At 52.4% G+C, this 17,659-nt stretch overlaps 1 protein-coding gene across 3 annotated transcripts in view; it reads right to left on the bottom strand.

The window, feature by feature from the left end:
* Positions 1-17,659, bottom strand: part of TTLL6 (tubulin tyrosine ligase like 6) — a 38,542-nt gene that overhangs the window by 14,353 nt on the left and 6,530 nt on the right. For 2 of the 3 annotated variants that reach the window (XM_042965440.1, XM_042965441.1), the window contains exons 2-11: positions 17,345-17,437; positions 14,762-14,983; positions 13,645-13,682; positions 12,380-12,498; positions 12,111-12,241; positions 10,192-10,348; positions 9,335-9,478; positions 8,617-8,702; positions 2,818-3,043; positions 1,389-1,561 (exon numbers count right to left, since the gene is read on the bottom strand). In XM_042965440.1, coding sequence (XP_042821374.1) covers positions 1,389-1,561; positions 2,818-3,043; positions 8,617-8,702; positions 9,335-9,478; positions 10,192-10,348; positions 12,111-12,241; positions 12,380-12,498; positions 13,645-13,682; positions 14,762-14,983; positions 17,345-17,421 — 1,373 coding nt within the window. In that variant the 5' untranslated portion in view covers positions 17,422-17,437. Of the gene's footprint in view, positions 1-1,388; positions 1,562-2,817; positions 3,044-8,616; positions 8,703-9,334; positions 9,479-10,191; positions 10,349-12,110; positions 12,242-12,379; positions 12,499-13,644; positions 13,686-14,761; positions 14,984-17,344; positions 17,438-17,659 lie in introns of those variants that run through there. The other variant, XM_007085725.2, reaches the window with a different exon arrangement.

The following is a 17,659-nucleotide window of genomic DNA, read 5'->3' as shown; positions in this document are numbered from 1 at the left end:
TTCTTTTTTTTTTTTTAAGGTTTTATTTATTTTTGAGACAGAGAGAGACAGAGCATGAACGGGGGAGGGGCAGAGAGAGCGGGAGACACAGAATCGGAAGCAGGCTCCAGGCTCTGAGCCATCAGCCCAGAGCCCGACGCGGGGCTCGAACTCACGGACCGCGAGATCGTGACCTGAGCTGAAGTCGGACGCTTAACCGACTGAGCCACCCAGGTGCCCCAACATTTATTTATTTTTGAGAGACAGAGACAGAGCGTGAGCGGGGGAGAGGCAGAGAAACAGAGGGAGACACAGAATCCGAAGCAGGCTCCAGGCTCCAAGCTGTCAGCACAGGGCCAGACGCGGGACTCGAACTCACGAACTGTGAGATCATGACCTGAGCCGAAGTCGGGAGCCTAACCGACGGAGCCACCAGGTGCCCCAATCTCCTATTTTTAAGTACAAAAAAAAAAAAAAAAATGCTCACGGTAAAAATGTTCAAAAGGCCCCTTTCTGCACATATAAGCTAATTTTCCAAATAGGATTATCATTTGTTAGAATTGACTTCCCTCCCCACCAACTCGGGACAAGATTCTTTTTTTAAATGCAATCACTTGCTTTAATTGAGATATCATTGACATATACCACCCTGTTAGGTTCTCGGGTGTACAACACAATTCGATATTGTTATATATCATGAAATGATCCCCACGATAAGTCTACTTAACATTATCACCATACAGTTAACAAAAATGTTTTTCTTGTGATGAGAACATTTAAGATCTACTCTCTTAGCAACTTTCTTTATTTTTTTAACTTAAAAAAAATGTTTATTTATTTTTGAGAGACAGAGCACGAGCAGAGGAGGGGCAGAGAGAGAGAGAGAGGGAAACACAGAATCGGAAGCAGGCTCCAGGCTCCGAGCTGTCAGCATAGAGCCCGACGTGGGGCTTGAACTCACGAACCATGAGATCACGACCTGAGCCGAAGTCGGATGCTTAACCGACTGAGCCACCCAGGTGCTTCTCTTTGCAATTTTCAAACACGCAATACAGTCTTACTAACTATAGTCGCCATGCCCTACATCATATCCCCATGACTTATTTATTTGATAAATGGAAGTTTGTAGCTTTTAACCCCCTTCACTCATTTTGCCTGCCCCCAGCAGGCAAGACTCCTCACGGTCTCTAACATACCCTATCGTGCCAGGCACTGTGATGAACTTTTATCTCATTTAATTCCACTTAGGTATCACTGGCTCCATTTCACAGAAAGAACACTGAGGCTCAGAGAAGTGACATGAAGGCCACATAACCAGTAGGCTGTCGAGGACCAGGCCAGGCCAGTGTTACTGGGAGCAGGGAAGTCACAGACAGTGGGGTCTCCAGGGTCTCGGGGCACCTCTGTACCTGGTCTGCCGAGAACATTTTTGCAGGAACTGCCCCCGTTGTCTCTCCTCCTCCAAGACTTTCTTTTTGTCACAGCTTCCCAGGTTGATCAGGACCAAAGTGTCATACAGCAGACTGTCTTTCACCTCTTTATCCAGCCAGGAGTCGGTGGAGAAGCTCGGAGAGTGGTTGACCTGTGAAGGCACCGGGGGGAGGGGGAGGGCTGGGCTGTCCAGAGGCAGGGAGTGAGGCCAAAATGCCACCTCCAGGGAGCAGCCTCAGCCCAGCTTGGGGCCCTGGCTACCAGGTGAGGGGGGAGAGACAGGGAGAGGGAGTCCGCACTGCAGCCAGAGTGAGAAAAGGAGGAAGGAGAATATCCTCTGGTTTAACCAGCGTATATTTCAGCCCTTTCCTCTTTTTTTTTTTCTTTTATGATTTTTTAGAAGTTTATTTATTCTGAGAGGGGGAGGGGAGGGACAGAGAGAGGAGAGAGAATCCCAAGCAGGCTCCTCACTGACTGTGCCTAGCCTGGTGCAGGGCTCTGTCCCCCGAACCCCGACCACAAGATCACAACCTGAGCAGAAGTCTGACGCTTAGCTGACTGAGCCACCCAGGTGCCTGTCCCATCAGGCCTTTCCTCTCGAGAAGCATCAGGGGTGCCCTGTCTTTGGTCTCCCCTCCCCCTGGTGTGCGTGCTCTCTCAGGTACATGCCATCCCATAGGACAGATGGAAGGGTCTGGCTGGGAGACCAGCCAGAGGGTCTGGCTGACCCACACCCAGTCCAAAGGGTCAGGCTGGGAGGTGGGGAAGAAACCAGAGCGATGCATTCGGGACTCTGAGCAGGATTGAGGGGGAGACCAGTGGAGGTGGGAGAGAACTCATTCCTGCTCGCGGAAAAGTCCGTCCTGTTTAGACGCCCTATGCCCTACGTAACGTGCTGCGGGGCTCCCTGCCATGGGTCTGGGGGAGACAGGAAACTCGTTGAGCGGCTCTCCACCCACTCCCGTGGCCACAGACACCAGCCCACTCTGTGTTGGTGCTTGGAACCGAGTGGCCCAAGCCCCCGACAGCCAGGCCCGGCAGCTCCTGTCTGATCTCGAATATCATCACCCAGTTCTGATGAACAACACCCCCTCTCTGGGAGATGATTCTATTACAAAAGACAAAGCTGTCTTTCGAGGCTTTCTGCGCCTGAGATCAACGGTTTTCCCACCCCCCGCTCTGGGCGGACTTCAAGAAGGCACAAGGAATTCGCTAATCCCTGGCCGTCTACCCCCTCTGGTGGCCACTTCTCAGCCCCGGGCAGCAAGCCCCGGGCAGATGAACTGGCTTGGCCGGGAGGTTGATTGCGAGGATCTGGCTGAGCCGGGGGGGTTGAAGGCATGAGCCTGACCCCCGCCGACCCCAGTAAGAGCGGCCAGTGTTCGCCCCTCGCCCCAACCCCTCTACCTCCAGCAGCCAGGGCTTGAGTTTGTGGTCCAGCAAAATGTCAAAGCCCAGGATTTCAAAGCAGGCGCTGTTGAGTGTGTGGTTGGGGAAGCAGGTGTGGTAGTTATGCTTGATGATGGGGTGGGCGGAGATGATCGTCTTGATGATGACGTCCTCGATGTCTCTCCAGACCTGCTCCGTGTTGTAGCCATGGCTCTCCATGTACACACTGAAGGTGGAGAGCTTCCTGGAAGGAAACCACAGGCCGTGAGGCAAAAGCGGCCCCCCTCTGGTCAGCTAAGGCCATCTCATGCTGGAACCGAGAAACTTCTGGAGAAGTCCCGGGAGTTAACGGGGATGGACGCCCAGGATGCAGGGCGACAACAGGGCTGTGTCAGCTCAGGAGGGGCCTGCAGGAGATATAGGGCCACAGCCCTCAAGCCTCTGCGGCCCTGAAGTGGGTGCAGGTAAAAATGACACATAAGACCCGGCTTGGGCACTTTCACTGTGACCCAGAAAACACCCGTGAGGCCGGGGCAGGGACAAGGTATTCTGGGTGGAAAGCTTAATGGGTGCAAAAAAAAAAAAAAAAAAAAACCCACCCAACATCCTACATTATGGTTTGGCTTTGATGGCAAATGGTTTCTCAGCCTTTGGTGTTCATTAGGAACACGTAGGGAGCCTTCTAAGAACACCAATACTTGGGTCCCACGCCAGCCATCTGAGGGGCTTCTGGGGACACTAGATTCACAGAAACTTTGCTTTAGGACTGTCCACAGGGAAAAGGCAGCCCCAGGGCACCGCCACAGAGAGGGTTACCAACTGTCCCAGGCAAACTAGGACAGTCCTGATTTTATTTTTTTTTAATTTTTTTTTCAACGTTTTTTATTTATTTTTGGGACAGAGAGAGACAGAACATGAACGGGGGAGGGGCAGAGAGAGAGGGAGACACAGAATCGGAAACAGGCTCCAGGCTCCGAGCCATCAGCCCAGAGCCTGACGCGGGGCTCGAACTCACAGACCGCGAGATCGTGACCTGGCTGAAGTCGGACGCCCAACCGACTGCGCCACCCAGGCGCCCCCAGTCCTGATTTTAGAACTGAGAGTCTCACATCCCAGAAAACCCCCTCAGTCACCCGCTGTTCACCCTATTACACAGATCAGAGGACGTCTACCCCGTGTGGAGAGGTTCGTGAGGAAACGTCTGAAGGGGTGCTCTGGTCAGCTCTGAGCTGGGCAGTCCAGAGAAAGGGCACAGCTGACAGGTCTAAGAGGCGACGGTGGGGACACACAGCCACCCGCTCACATGCACACGCATGCACACACGGAGCTGAAGTGGGAATGTGTGAGGGAGAGACACGGGGGCGGGAAGAGCAGAGGGGAAGACAAGCCAAGAGACAGGGGCTCACAAGGCAGTGCCAAGAGCTCACGGGACCCCAGCCAACGGGGCCAAAAAGGAGGAAGCGGGGGCAGTCAGTCAACGCACATTTGCCGAGGGTCTGCTAAACATGCGAAACTCATGAAGTGAGAGGACCCCTGGAAACCGATCCCGCGACCATGGGAAGCCAAGGACCGTTTGGGGAGTCGACCCCCATATGAAACGACCAACCAAGGATGCATTCATGTAAAGACAGATTAGCAAAGGCCACTGCACACAGAGGCCCACCTCCCCCCCCCCCCCGCCCCCGCCATTGTCAGGGTATAAAGTGTTGCCCATAAATGAATTTTCCAGATCGCTTGAAGCCAATCCATTCAAGTACAAAAAAAAAAAAAAAAAAAAAAAAATGTATTTAATTTGCCTAATTGGGAAATAAATCTTCCCCAAATAGATTATACACTTCTTATAACAGACATTGCAAATCATGGCGTAACCTCTTCTTGATGACTCAGGCACATCACAATGAATATACATTATCGTGTAATTTCATAATGCCCAGTGGTTACCAATTCAATTTAACACACCAGCTATGTGCCAGGCACCTGGAAAGATGAAGAGGGCCTGGTCTCTGCACCGCCCCCCCCCAGCCCTGCCAGGTTTCCCATTGTTCTGTCTTCCCCTCCACTGTTCCTGCTGAGTGTGCACCTGGTGGGGGACTTACCGGGGGTGCAGTTGGCCTCGAGCTGGGGACAGGGGAATTGGGGGCGGGTAAGGCAGTCAGCGTAAGAAGCAGATCACCTCAGAAGGTGGGGAAGAGGAAGAAGAGCGAAGGACAAAGGAGGGAGAGAAGGAAAGAAGGACTCTGCCCGGCAACATGGGAGGCGCCCAGAAGGCCAGGGCATCGCTCTAACCCTCAGGGAACTTAAGTACAAGCAAGGACACAAGACAAACATGTGCACCAAACCCAGAGCAGTTACGGGCTATGGCTGACGTTGACCAGAGGGTGGTGGGGGTCCAGAAACGGGAAGGTGGGTGGCTTGACTCAGATCCCATAGTCCATCCTCAGAGATGGAACCCAATCCTCTCATCTGATTAAATGAGGAAACAGAGGCCCATAGAGACGACTGGTTTCACAGTGGTTAGTTATATGGCTGCACCAGAACCTAGAACCAGATCGGAGAAGGCAGTATGGAAGCTTAGCGAGCCCGACGGGCCTTCGAGGATGTTCCCCCATGGTTTTGGTTGGAGCTGAGCAAAGATGGAGAAGTGGGAACGAGCAAGGCCTATATACGGAATATGAGCCAAAGAGCGTCCTGGTAGAACCCCATGGAACCAATAGCACAGACTATGGCCTGGGGGTTCAGGGCAGACACGGGAGTTTTACTCTGGCTCTACCATTTTCCAGGAATGAGTAGAGAAGTCCCCCCACCCCCGCCACCCCGTTATCCACAGGGGATACATTCCCAGACCCCCAGGGGATGCCTGAACCCATGGAGAGCACCAGACCCTGCAGGTACTATGTTCTCCCCTATTCAGACACATCCGTGATGAAGCTTAGTTTCTAAATTAGGCACAGTGAGAGATGAACAACAACAAGGAAAAATAAAAGAGAACGATGATCACAATATACCATAATAAAAGTTGTGTGACTGTGGTCTCTCCTGCACGCTCTCGAAACACCTTCCTGCGCTCACCCGGCTTACGAAGCCGATGTGAGATACGATGCCTACCCCGATGAGACAAATGAGGTGAGTGACGCGGACGTTGTGACGCAACATTAGGCTGACCATCCTCCATCAGGAGGATCATCTGCTCCCGGGGCCACAGTTAACCGCGGGTAACTGAAACCGCGGAAAGGGAAACCACAGGTAAGGGGGACTACTGTATACAGAATACAGAATAACAGCACCCACCTGCGTGGGGGTTATTGTTTTTGAAGCTTATTCACATACGTCATCTCAATAGGTCCTTGACGGCATATCTGAGGCTGGCCAGCCAGTATTCGTAGTTTCCCATGTCGTTTTACTTTTTATTTATTTATTTTTTAATTTTTTTTTAACGTTTATTTATTTTTGAGACAGAGAGAGAGAGAGAGCATGAACAGGGGAGGGTCAGAGAAAGAGGGAGACACAGAATCTGAAACAGGCTCCAGGCTCTGAGCTGTCAGCACAGAGCCCGACGCGGGGCTCAAACCCACGGACTGTGAGATCATGACCTGGGCAGAAGTTGGACGCTTAACCGACTGAGCCACCCAGGCGCCCCTATTTTTTATTTTTTTTAACGTGTATTTATTTTTGAGACAGAGAGAGACAGAGTGCGAGCTAGGGAGGGGCAGAGAGGAGGGGGGAGACACAGAATCGGAAGCAGGCTCCAGGCTCTGAGCCGTCTGCCCAGAGCCTGATGTGGGGCTCGAACCCGTGAACGTGGAGATCATGCCCTGAGCCGAAGTCGGACGCTCAATCGACTGAGCCACCCAGGCGCCCTGATTACTAAATTATCTTAGAGATGAGAAAATGGAGGTACAGAGAGGTTAAAGTCTGGATTTAGGGTGAAGAGCCAGGGGGCCGAGCAGCCCTTGGGTCTGAGGTCTGGGTCTGGTGGAAAGGAAGGGACACAGGGACCTCTGAAGGAGGAATGTTCGGGATTCAAGGACACCAAACTCCCTAATCTTGCAGGTCAGGAGGGAGAGATGGGGAAGCTGGGCAGGGGAACCATTCTGGAACGCTGGGGTGGGAGCGAGGGGTGAGGAAATGCTGAGTCGTAGGCAACAGGACATGTCCAGGTGCACTGGGGAGGGATGAGCCCGGAACTCAGGGAGAGAGGGCAGGGGGGAGGGCGGGGGAGCGGAGCAGAGGGGCGAGGCCTGGCCTGGGGGGAAAGAGAGTTGAGGAAACAGAGGAGGAAGGAGGAAGGGGGGTGCAAAGTGGCAGAACCATACCACACACTCTCCCCTTAGTCCCGGCACCCCCTGCCACCCCTCCGTCATGGCCCGAGGGCGCAAAGCCTATTGCCTTCTCATAAGAGGAGGGAAATGAGGGCCCTTAGGGAAAGTCACAGTGACCCTGAGCACTGTCCCACAGGTCATTTGAGTCTCATGGGGGTGACTGTGGGAGGTGGGCAGGGCATCTCTCTGCCCACATCTTACACACCACGAAGCCGAGGCTCAAAGATCGCTGCCCACGCCGACTGAGCTGGCGAGACTCAGAGCCAGGACTGAAAGCCAGGCCTCACTGAGCACCGTCACTCAACCTGCAAGGGCGCCCAAGGCTGAGCTGGCGTCCACGGTCAAGGTGGGGAGCGGCGGGGGGGGGGGGGGGGGCGCCCTCGGAAACAGGGGAGGCCTCCCCTTCGAGCAGGCTTCAGCTAGTGATTTTCCGTTTGCTTTTTGGAACTCTGCCACCAAGGGAGTTGTGAAATCTCACGTGCCTCCCTGAGGCTCCAAAGCCAAACAGATTGCGTGTTTATCAGCCCTCGGAAGCCTCAGGCAGGGGGCAGAGCGGGAGCCTTGGAATCTGGCAGACCTACCTTCTCCTCCTGCTCTAGCACTGACAGGTGTGGGGCCTTGGGCAGCTTAACCTCTCAGAGACCTCAGTTTCCTTGTCTGTAAAATGGACATAGTACCTAACTCATAGTTCTCCACCTACAAAGGGCAGATTATAACTCCTCTGTCGTAGTGCTCTGAAGATTCGTGGGGGGAAAACTGTAAACAAAGCCCCCCCCTGCCCGGCACGGCCCCCACCACACAGGAGGCACCACTCTCCCTTCCCCTTGTGCCTGGCAGGCTCCCTTCCTTCAGCTCCCCCTTTCTCCTAAAACTCCAATGAGACAGGATTAGCCGATCACATGAATGTAGTAACTGGAAAGATACTCAGGCATTCCTCTCATTTCCCTGCTCCTGGGAGGTGGGGCGGAGGGGGGGGTGGTTCTCAAAGCCGGCCAGCCACAGTCATGTCAACACATGCCACACACATCGTGACTTATCATTTGAGAATCTCTGTTGGAACAACACCCCAGGAAACCACAGGCCCAAGGAACATCTGCCTGACCTGTCCTTCTAGCGTGGCAGACCAGCGATCGATAAATATCTATTGGTTTGGAAATCTCAGAAGGGCCCAACGTACCAGGCATATGTTTTGGCGTGCACGCGTGCGTACGTGTGTGTGCGTACGTGTGTGTGTGTGTGTGTGTGTGTGTGTGTATCCTGCTGGGGAAACAGTACATGTTTCTCTCTCCTCCTCCCAACCTCCTAGGGTTTACGAGGTAGCCTGCTTTTAATGATTAACAGCCAGAGGGCAGAGACTACGGAGGCCAAGAAATAGTTTCTGAGACCATGTGACCCAAGATGGAACCACCAAGGGGGACTGACGGGGTTTGGGTAGAATCGCAGACGGAGGCTCCGAGCCTGGTGGGGCAAGACGAGAGAAGTGAAGGGGCTTCCTTACCTCTTGCTTCCGGCCTGAGCATCTCGAACGAAATTGGAGCTGTGCTTATTAATGGAATAATTAGTCAGGTGCATGCAGATGTCATCCTGGGGAAAGAGAGAGAGAGAGAGAGAGAGAGAGACGCAACTCTGTGGGGTCTCCCACTTCCTCTCCTTGCCCTCCCGGGGCCTCTAGGTCTTAAAGAAGAGACAGGGGAGGCCTTGGGCTTGCTTCGAGTGGCAAAACAGGGGAAGTCAAGTGGTATCCCGCAGCCTAGGGCGGAAGAGAGTCCAACCCCTCCTGCGTTTGGGTGGTTCACTGCCTGAGGGACATTTCAGGAGTCCTGGAGCGGGGGTGGGGGGTGGGGGGGGGTGGGTCTGAAGGTGTGGGCGGATCTGGAGCGCTAGCTTTGGATCTCCTGCAGATCTGGAGCGCTAACTTTGAAGCAGGGCAGCTCTGGCCACGGGTCCCAGCCTCCTCTCTTCCTCGTTCTGCGACCTCCGCCAAGTCCCTTACACCCTGAGTTTTCATTTCCGCGTTTGTGAAATGGAGAGATGATAATCCCTATTTCCGAGGGCTCCTAAAAGGGCCAAGTGAAGGGACGGATGCAACCCGGCACGCAGTAAGTGTTCAACAAATGACAGCCCATAGCCACAGCGTCTTGAGGACGTGGATTTAACTGGGGGCTTTTCGTCCCCCCAAGGAGGAGGGGGGGAGGAGGCACGTCCCCTGAGCTCACCAGGTTGTCTGCGCAGGGGTGGGAGTAGGAGGTGGTGGCGAAGCGCGCTAGCCCTTCGTTGTATGCAAAAATCCGGAGGGGGTCACAGGACGTCATCAGCACGTAAATCCGCAGGTCAAACTTGAACCCATCAATGATAAAGGGCTGTGAGGAGGGAACAGGAGTCACATAGGCTTCAGAGGAGAGATGCAGACTTGAAGATCATCGCCAGAAACTACGGAGTGCAGTCTTGGCCCGGGTTGGGGAGGAGGGGGGAGGGAGGGGGACTCGCCCTGTGGAAGTCACTAAACCACGCTGTGCCTCCGTTTTCTACAGCACAACTCACCACCTCCCAGAGATCTCCAGGCAACCAAAGTGCCATTATAAAGTCCTGTGATGAGGGACATGCTGTCACCATGTCACTTCTGCAAGAGTGCTTCCTGCAGGGCTGGCCGGGCCTTCCCAATCCGCGCCCGCTCCCAGAGGGCTCCCTCCCTGCGGTGGGCTATACCACTGTGACCTCTGACCTCCAGCCATGGAGTAAAGCCGGTCACCATGATCTCTCCAGGACGATTCCCCTCTCCCAAATGAAGCGGGGCACCCACAGACCAAAGGTGCCCTCCAGCTGCCATCTGTTGGAGGACAAGGGCCAGCCTAGTAAGGCTAGACCAGCTACAGGGGCACAAGGGTGAGAGACGCTTGCCCAGGCACACATCACATCCCTGGTCCGAAGGCCTGCTCTGACACCTTCCAGGGCAGAAGACACGACTCGGCTCAGCCCCCATCGCCAGCCCCCGTCCCCTCATTTCCCACAGTCCAGTGAAGCTAGAGCATGAGGTTGCTGTAGCAAGAAATAAATAATCCCAAGGAAGAAGTACCTTTGAAATATAGAGTTGACAGATCATATCCTCGCCTGGCTTGATATCTTTCACCGTCCGGGTGATGAATATACCTTTCCCTTGGCAGCCCGAATCCGGCTTACAAATGTACGTCTTATTTTTTCTTGACCTGCTGTAGTTCTGCAAATCTCCCCAGCTACCAGAGCGGCAGAAAGGGAATGAAATACGCCGTTAGAGGGGGAGCAGTGCAAAGGAAGCCTAGCCCTTTATTAACAAAAAAAAACATCAAAAGCCAAACCAAAACAGAAACACTAAAGCTCTCTAATGTGAAAAAGCCCTCGAGCTAACAGACACACCTACGAGATCTGGCAATAGGAGAGACAGCCGTGCACACGCGCACACGGTGGAGGGAGGGTGGGCTTTGGGGGGAACTTGGGCCGGGATTTAAACCCAGGCGACACCGCTCACAGCTGTGTAACCCTTCGCAAGGACTTGACCTCTTTAAGCCTTACTCCCATCACCTACACCGTGGGGTCACGACACCTGGCTTGTACGGTGGTTGATCACATGACAGAAGGCATGCAAGGTGTTAACACAGACTGCATGCCCCGCGAAGGGAGCTGGGACCCGAGTGTTTTGGCCTTGCGGGTCTGCAGACAGGAGATGTGACGTTCTGCATCTGGCTCAAGCCCTGACAAGTGTTGTGACCTCGGATCAACCCGTCTCCTTCCCTACTCTAGGTCCCAGCTCTTCCCGGATAACACCTCTCCTCCAGCCAGAGCATCAAGGTGCAAACAGTATTCTCCGCTCTGAAGAAAGCGTATCCGGAAGAAAGAAGCCAATGTGATGCATTACAGAGCTCAGTCCTGCTACACTAGTTTTGCATTTTAACTCATTTGCATTGTGACCACTAGAGAAGTCACTTGACTGCCAAGTTCCTTAGGGGCCATGACATCTGGATGTGCCCGGTGGCTTAAAGGCAAACATGTTTCCTTCTGAGTTGCTACTAAGTCCCGAAAGTTGTTTCAGACAAGCTGAGGAAGTCTGGGAATCTTGGAGCTCCTGGTTTGGAAAAGCACTGGGAGGGTGCCGGGGTGGCTCAGTGGGTTAAGCGTCCGACTTCAGTTTAGGTCATAATCTCACGGTTCGTGAGTTCGAGCCCTGCATTCAGGCTCTCCGTTCTCGGTGCCGAGCCCACTTGGGAATCTCTGTCTCCCTCTCTCTCTCTGCCTCTCCCCTGCTCATGCTCTCTCTCTTTCTCTCAAAAGTAAATAAACATTAAAAAAAAAAAAAAAAAGGAAAAGCACTGGGTGCAGAGGACAGAGTAGGATTCTTGCTGTGTGAATATAATTCCAATGGCAACGCTTCTCTGCCCCGTCCACCTCATCCCAAAGACCAGGTTGTACCCAGGTCACATTTATGTCATCTCACGTTTCTTCTGTTCCTTGGTGGTGTGGTCCAGAGCAATTTGTGTACCGAGAATGGATGCCCAGTTTCAAGACGGAGAAAGTGAGGAGGGGGATGGGGAAAGGCTGCCTGCCATCCATAGTCCTGCCGTGGGACAGAGGTCAGGCGTCCCTCCCTGCTCCCAACCTGGGCACTAACCATTATCTCACTCCCTCCAGAAGTGTTCATGGTCCTTCAAAATCCAGAAACTGCACACTTAAAAGGTTGGAACAAGTTCAAAATCAACAGCGTTCAGGGTCAGAGCCCATTCTCATCCCAACTACAGGCCCAAGCTCCAAGGCACCCAGCCCCGAGATGTCATCTAATTTTTTACAGCAGAGCTTTGTGTTTTCTCAACCTTGGACACACCCTTTTTCCCTTCTCTTCCTGAAAAGGAGAGAGATAGATGGGGGATCCTTTGGGAAGGGAAAGTGGCACCAGGGAATCAAGAGCAAGACGGAAACATAAATTGGGGGTGGAGGGTGGAGAAGGGTGCACAGGTGGGCACTTACTCGGCAGGAAGACACCAGGTCCTAGGGAAGAAGAGGAAATCCTTAGGGAACATCTTTAACATGCGGCTCATATTTCTGGCCAGCAAGTCCTTTCGGCAGATTTCACTCATCCCAGGGAAGTGATTTATTTTCTGTGAAGGAAGCCAGAATTCATGAATAATGGGGGCCACGGGAGAACCCAGGAGATCCCCTTGCTGGACGGTCCTAAAAGTGGGAGCCCGCTGGATAGATGCCACACTTACACTGAGGACCAGCTCTGCCCCAGATACCTGGTAACTTTTCATTTCCATCACCCTCTCCAGCGACACTGAGTAGTCTGTCCAGTAGAGAGTCCAGTCATTGGTTTCCCCTCCCTCGCGAAGGCCATACCGCTGGGCAGCCCTACGCACTGCCATGGAGTTGGAGAAAGAAAGGCCTGTTAGCCCCGGAAGTGGGGAAGGAGCATGGGGTGGGGAGGCTATGTTTCTAGGCGGTCTCAGACCATGTCAGACCATGTGCTGAAGAGAGACACCTCAGCTCGTTGGAACTGGCGGCCATCTTGCCTGGTCTGGACATACCTTTGCCAAGAAAGACACAGGGAGATCTGCGGAGGAATACAGCCTATACCCGGTGAACCCCACGGAAGGTTATCTGGGAAGAATGTTTTACCTGCCCTGGCTTTCCCTTGCCAGGAAGTAGGCTTCTGGCTTTCCTCCAAACACTAAGCACTCTGTGTTCAGGGAATGTAAACTAATCCTTAACATTAGCCAGAGTCAAGCTTAAGTAGGAAGCTAACAGAAAAAAAAAGTATACAATGCATTTCAAAACCACATATAGGCTGGGGCCCCTGGGCGGTTCCGTCGGTTGAGCGTCCGACTTCAGCCAGGGTCATGATCTCGTGGCTCGTGAGCTCGAACCCCACATCGGGCTCTCTGCCTCAGCTCGGAGCCCGCTTCGGATCCTCTGTCCACCTCTCTCTCTGCCCCTTCCCTGCGGGTGCACGCTCTCCCAAAAATAAATAAAACATTAAAAAAAACCCCACACTTATATGCTATCACATCCTTCTTTCTCTGTCCCTGTTAGTATTTGGAACTGGGAGCTCACTCCAACGCAAACACACACACACACAAAAAAAGGCCTGGAAAGGAAGAAGTGCCTGCAAGTGACCAGGAAAGGCAGGACCAGGCTGAAACTTACTCAAACTCGGAATTATATAATGACAACAACACTTCTCTATAGTCCAACGTGGGTCTGTAGGCTGCCAGTGTCTAACTTCTGCTCTAACAAGGACCAACCCCTGTCTTTTCTACAGATTCCCAAAGAACCCTACATCAGAACTACAGAGAACTGAAATATGGCACCACCATGGTCAAAACCCACGTTTTCTTGGAGTGAGATTCCCTTCCTCAAATAGTTAATTGAGCTGGGTGAAGGAAACGTGAGGATTTGGAGACACCCCCTTTTCACCCCCAAGAAGATACAAGTGACCCTTCCCAACCCTTTGGGGGCAATCCACTGGGTCCCCATTGTGGATCCCTCGAATGCAGGCGCTCACCGCTCTCGTATCGGCAGGTGGAGAGATTGATCACCAATCATCTGGAAAAGAGAAGAAGGAAAGCGGCAAGACAGAGACAGACGCACTTGCCAGAACACGTGGCCGCACCCAGAAGCATCCCACCCCAGGCGGGTCCAAGCCTACTCAGTCGCACCCAGCCTGGTTTGACTACACCCCTACTGAAGACACGAATCCAAAGGATTGCAGAGAGGCAGAAAAAACACGGGCGCTACCATTACCCAGCCCACGAGGTCGAAATTCTGCATTGTGGTTGTAACGAATTCTGCTTTGGCTTCCTATGAACCTTGCCTCCTCAATCCTTTGACTCCAGTGGCCCATCAGGAGCAGGAAGTAAAAATCTTTTCGGCCAAATTACTTCATGGTCGCCCACCTCTTGCCTCCCCCCCCCCCGCCCCCACTAACGGAAGTTGTGAGTTAGAAAGTGGACAAGCTGTCACACATCAGTGAGTCTGAGGACTGATCCATTTTCCCCAAAAGAGGCGAAGCGCGACAGAATATTAAATGGGAACCAGAACACAGAAGCCACAGTCGGATCCCGGAAATCGGCATCAGTCTTGTTATTTTTAAAATGTACTGGGGCACCCGGGGGGCTCAGTCGGTTAAGTGTCCGACTTCAGCTCAGGTCATGACCTCGCGGTTTGTGGGTTCGAGCCCCGACAGCTCAGAGCCTGGAGCCTACTTCCGATTCTGTGTCTCCCTCTGTCTCTGCCTCTCTCCCACTCGTGCTCTGTCTCTCCCTCTCTCTCAAAAGTAAATAAACCTTAAAATTTTCTTTAAATGTACTGAGTTCCCAAGGCAATAAGCACTTCCTTAAAACAAGGAAACTGTCTCTCTCCGCACAATTAAAAAAAAAAAAAAAAAGGCATGCTAAACAACAAATAGAAGGACGATTAGGACAAAGTGTGGTTAAGATTACGAACACCGTCGTTTGGTTCTATGCAACAGGTCATCAGGTGGATCCTTTCCATCCGAACCGAAAGGGGTGTGATTTTGACAGCCTCTTTTACCCTCTCATTAGCGGCCAAGGCCCCCTTCCCTCCGGGTCCCCTCTGCTCCCAACAACACGGAACCCCATTCCCCATCTTTTGGTCCTAACCTTTTTTTCTTCCTCTTCTTCTTGCCTTGCTGCGGGGCATTCTGAAGCCTCTCTTGTACCCCAGCGTTCTCGCTCATGAAAACCAGGGTGACGATTTCTTTCGACTCTTCTGGGGAGCTGTCCTCCTGCTCTTCTGAGTCTGCCCCTTCCTCGCCCTCCAAAGGCAGGCACTGGAGCATCTCCCCAGCCTGGGAGGAGGCTGGGGGCAAATCCCGGCCCACCCTGGAGAGAGGGCAGAAGGAGCGGCAGTTACTTGAATCCACCTGCAGGGGGACCCCCTCCCTTGCTCATGCGGGTGGTAGACCCACTCAGAGACCAGGGGACAGATTGCAGTTTATAAAATGCCACCCCACCTCCACGGTGGGTGCCAGCTCGGGGAGAGAGCCGATTCCACCTTTTGCCACTGACTCTGACCTTGGGGACTCGCTCAGCCAATCCTGGCTTTGGTTTTGCCCTCCTGGGATTTTTCAGGAGTAGGCTGAGATGCTATGCATAGCACCTGGTAAACAATCTTATTAAAGTGAGCGAGTGCCTGGAGACAGCCTCGGAACCAAGGCCTAAGCCTTCCTAGCTGAGGGAGTTAGTCCCAGTGGGTGTAGATGAGGCGCTCTGAGGAGGTCCGTTAACTGGCTCCCCACGACGCTGAACGTCCCACGCCCAACCTGCTGCCTGACCGTGAATGCAAAGGGAGCAGAGCACAGGGTCAATTTGTAGCTGACTGAACACATACCCAGCTCAGGGCCAGAGGGAGCCCTTCAGAGATCCCAACCACAGAAAAGGCTACAGTGTCTCCCGCCCCCTGCGATTCAACGTAAAAACAAGACCAAACGGTAAAATAGCACTAAGGAAGTCCAGCAGAGTTCTTGTCCCTCCTCCTATCCCCATGATGACTTCTTCGTTGTTTGCTGGGAATTTCAATATTTTTTAATGTTTTTTTTTTAATTATTTATTTTTGGGAGAGAGAGAGAGACGGAGACAGGGCACAAGCAGGGGAGGGGCAGAGAGAGAGGGAGACACAGAATCTGAAGCAGCTCCAGGCTCTGAGCTGTCGGCACAGAGCCCGACGCAGGGCTCAAACTCACGAACTGCGAGATCATGACCTGGGCCGAAGTCGGACACTTAACCGACTGAGCTACCCAGGTGCCCCAAGGTTTTCAAATGATTTTTAATGCCTTAGTTTCAATAATCCTTAGGAATGTGCTTAGTTTGCTTGGGGTGACCCAGAACAGCCCAGATCCAATGAACTGATTCATCACCTTCACCTCCAAGATTTCTATGACCATAAAGCCAATCTTCTGGGGCCCTTCCCCTCTTTACCTCCAAATCCCTGCCAACCTTCTCACCATTGGAACCCCTGTCCTTTGATGCCCTTCCTACCTACCACTTGTTCTTCCCTCATAAACGCTTTGGTTTTTAAAAAATGTATTAATGTGTTTATTATACCTTATTATAACATATTATTAGTAATGACATAATATAACATTAAAGGAAGTTTAGAAAAGGACACGTATATATCTGGAGCCAGGATTACTAGGTTAATATAGAAATTAGCTTCTAGTTTTATTTTATCTATCTATCTATCTATCTATCTATCTATCTATCTATCATCTATCTACCTATCTATCTATCTTGCCATGTTGTTTCCCAGAGGGACTCCCAACAATTTGGCCTACCTCCAGCAATATACCATAACAGCTGGCTCACCAACTCACATAATCTCATGGGAATCACTTTCCCTCCATACCCAAACTTGCTAATTCTAGACAATTTTTTGTACCTGTCACCACATTTTTAACATAACTGCATCCTTCCGTGTCTCTCTGCCCCTTTCCCACACCAAAATTGGGGAGTAGAGGGCTCTAACTTGGAGGCTACGTATGAATAACTCAGTAATAAAGCCGCCCTCCTGGGTGGCTCCGTCGGTTGAGTGTCGGACTTCGGCTCAAGTCACGATCTCGCGGTTTGTGGGTTCGAGCCCCGCGTCGGGCTCTGTGCTGATGGCTCGGAGCCTGGCGCCTGCTTCCGATTCTGTGTCTCCCTCTCTCTCTGCCTCTCCCCGACTCGTGCTCTGTCTCTCCCTCTCTCTCAAAAATAAATAAAAGTTAAAAAATTAAAAAAAAAAAAAAGCCTCCCTTATATGTATGTACTTCTTTAGTGTTTTCAGAGAATTATCACACCCACCATCACACTGAAAGCTCACAGCCATCGCCAAGAGGAAGGGCAGAATTATTAAGTCAGCCAGGGACTGCCCCTGGTTTCTCTCTTGCCAAAGGGGGGCTGTCACTTATTCCCAAGCCCAGTTATGGTGACACCTGAAAAGGGGAGACAGAGTTGTACTCGGCACAACCACCCGACGAAACCTGGGCCTCGTGAGCCCGTGTTGCCCAGTGGACAGGCACATTCTTGGCAAAGTCCAAGAGGACCGAGGTACGTGAAATATTGACCTGGGGCTGCTCCCTTGATTTCAGATAAACAGCCCGTTCCGCTCCCCTGGCCCTCCGCAACGGCTTCTGTTTACCAAGCCGTGGAGGAGTGGCTCCGTTTACCCAAAGGTTAATGTTAACTCGAGGAGACAAAACTGACCCTGAACGTGGCCTCTGGAGTCGCGAGTTGTCTCTGCTGTCTTTCGAGTCCTTGCCCAAGTGGTAAGAACAAGTCATGGCTGCCGCTGTCTGCCTGCCTCAAAGAGAAAAACAACAACAACAACAACAAGATCAAATTCTGTTTCCTCTTGTCCCAGAGGGCCTCAGGCACATGGACCAGGGAACCGAACCCATGTACTTCTCAGGGAACTGATCGCCACCGCATTGGTTCCCACCTGCCTTCCCCCTGTATTCTAGGCTATCTATGACCCGAGAACCAGTTGAATGGTGCTTGAGTCAGGTGCAAGGTGGCAGA

The sequence above is a fragment of the Panthera tigris genome, chromosome E1 (assembly GCF_018350195.1).
Source record: "Panthera tigris isolate Pti1 chromosome E1, P.tigris_Pti1_mat1.1, whole genome shotgun sequence".
In the NCBI taxonomy this organism is placed as follows: Eukaryota; Metazoa; Chordata; class Mammalia; order Carnivora; family Felidae; genus Panthera; species Panthera tigris.
Note: the sequence above shows the minus strand (reverse complement) of the source record. Positions and strands in the feature narration are given on the sequence as shown.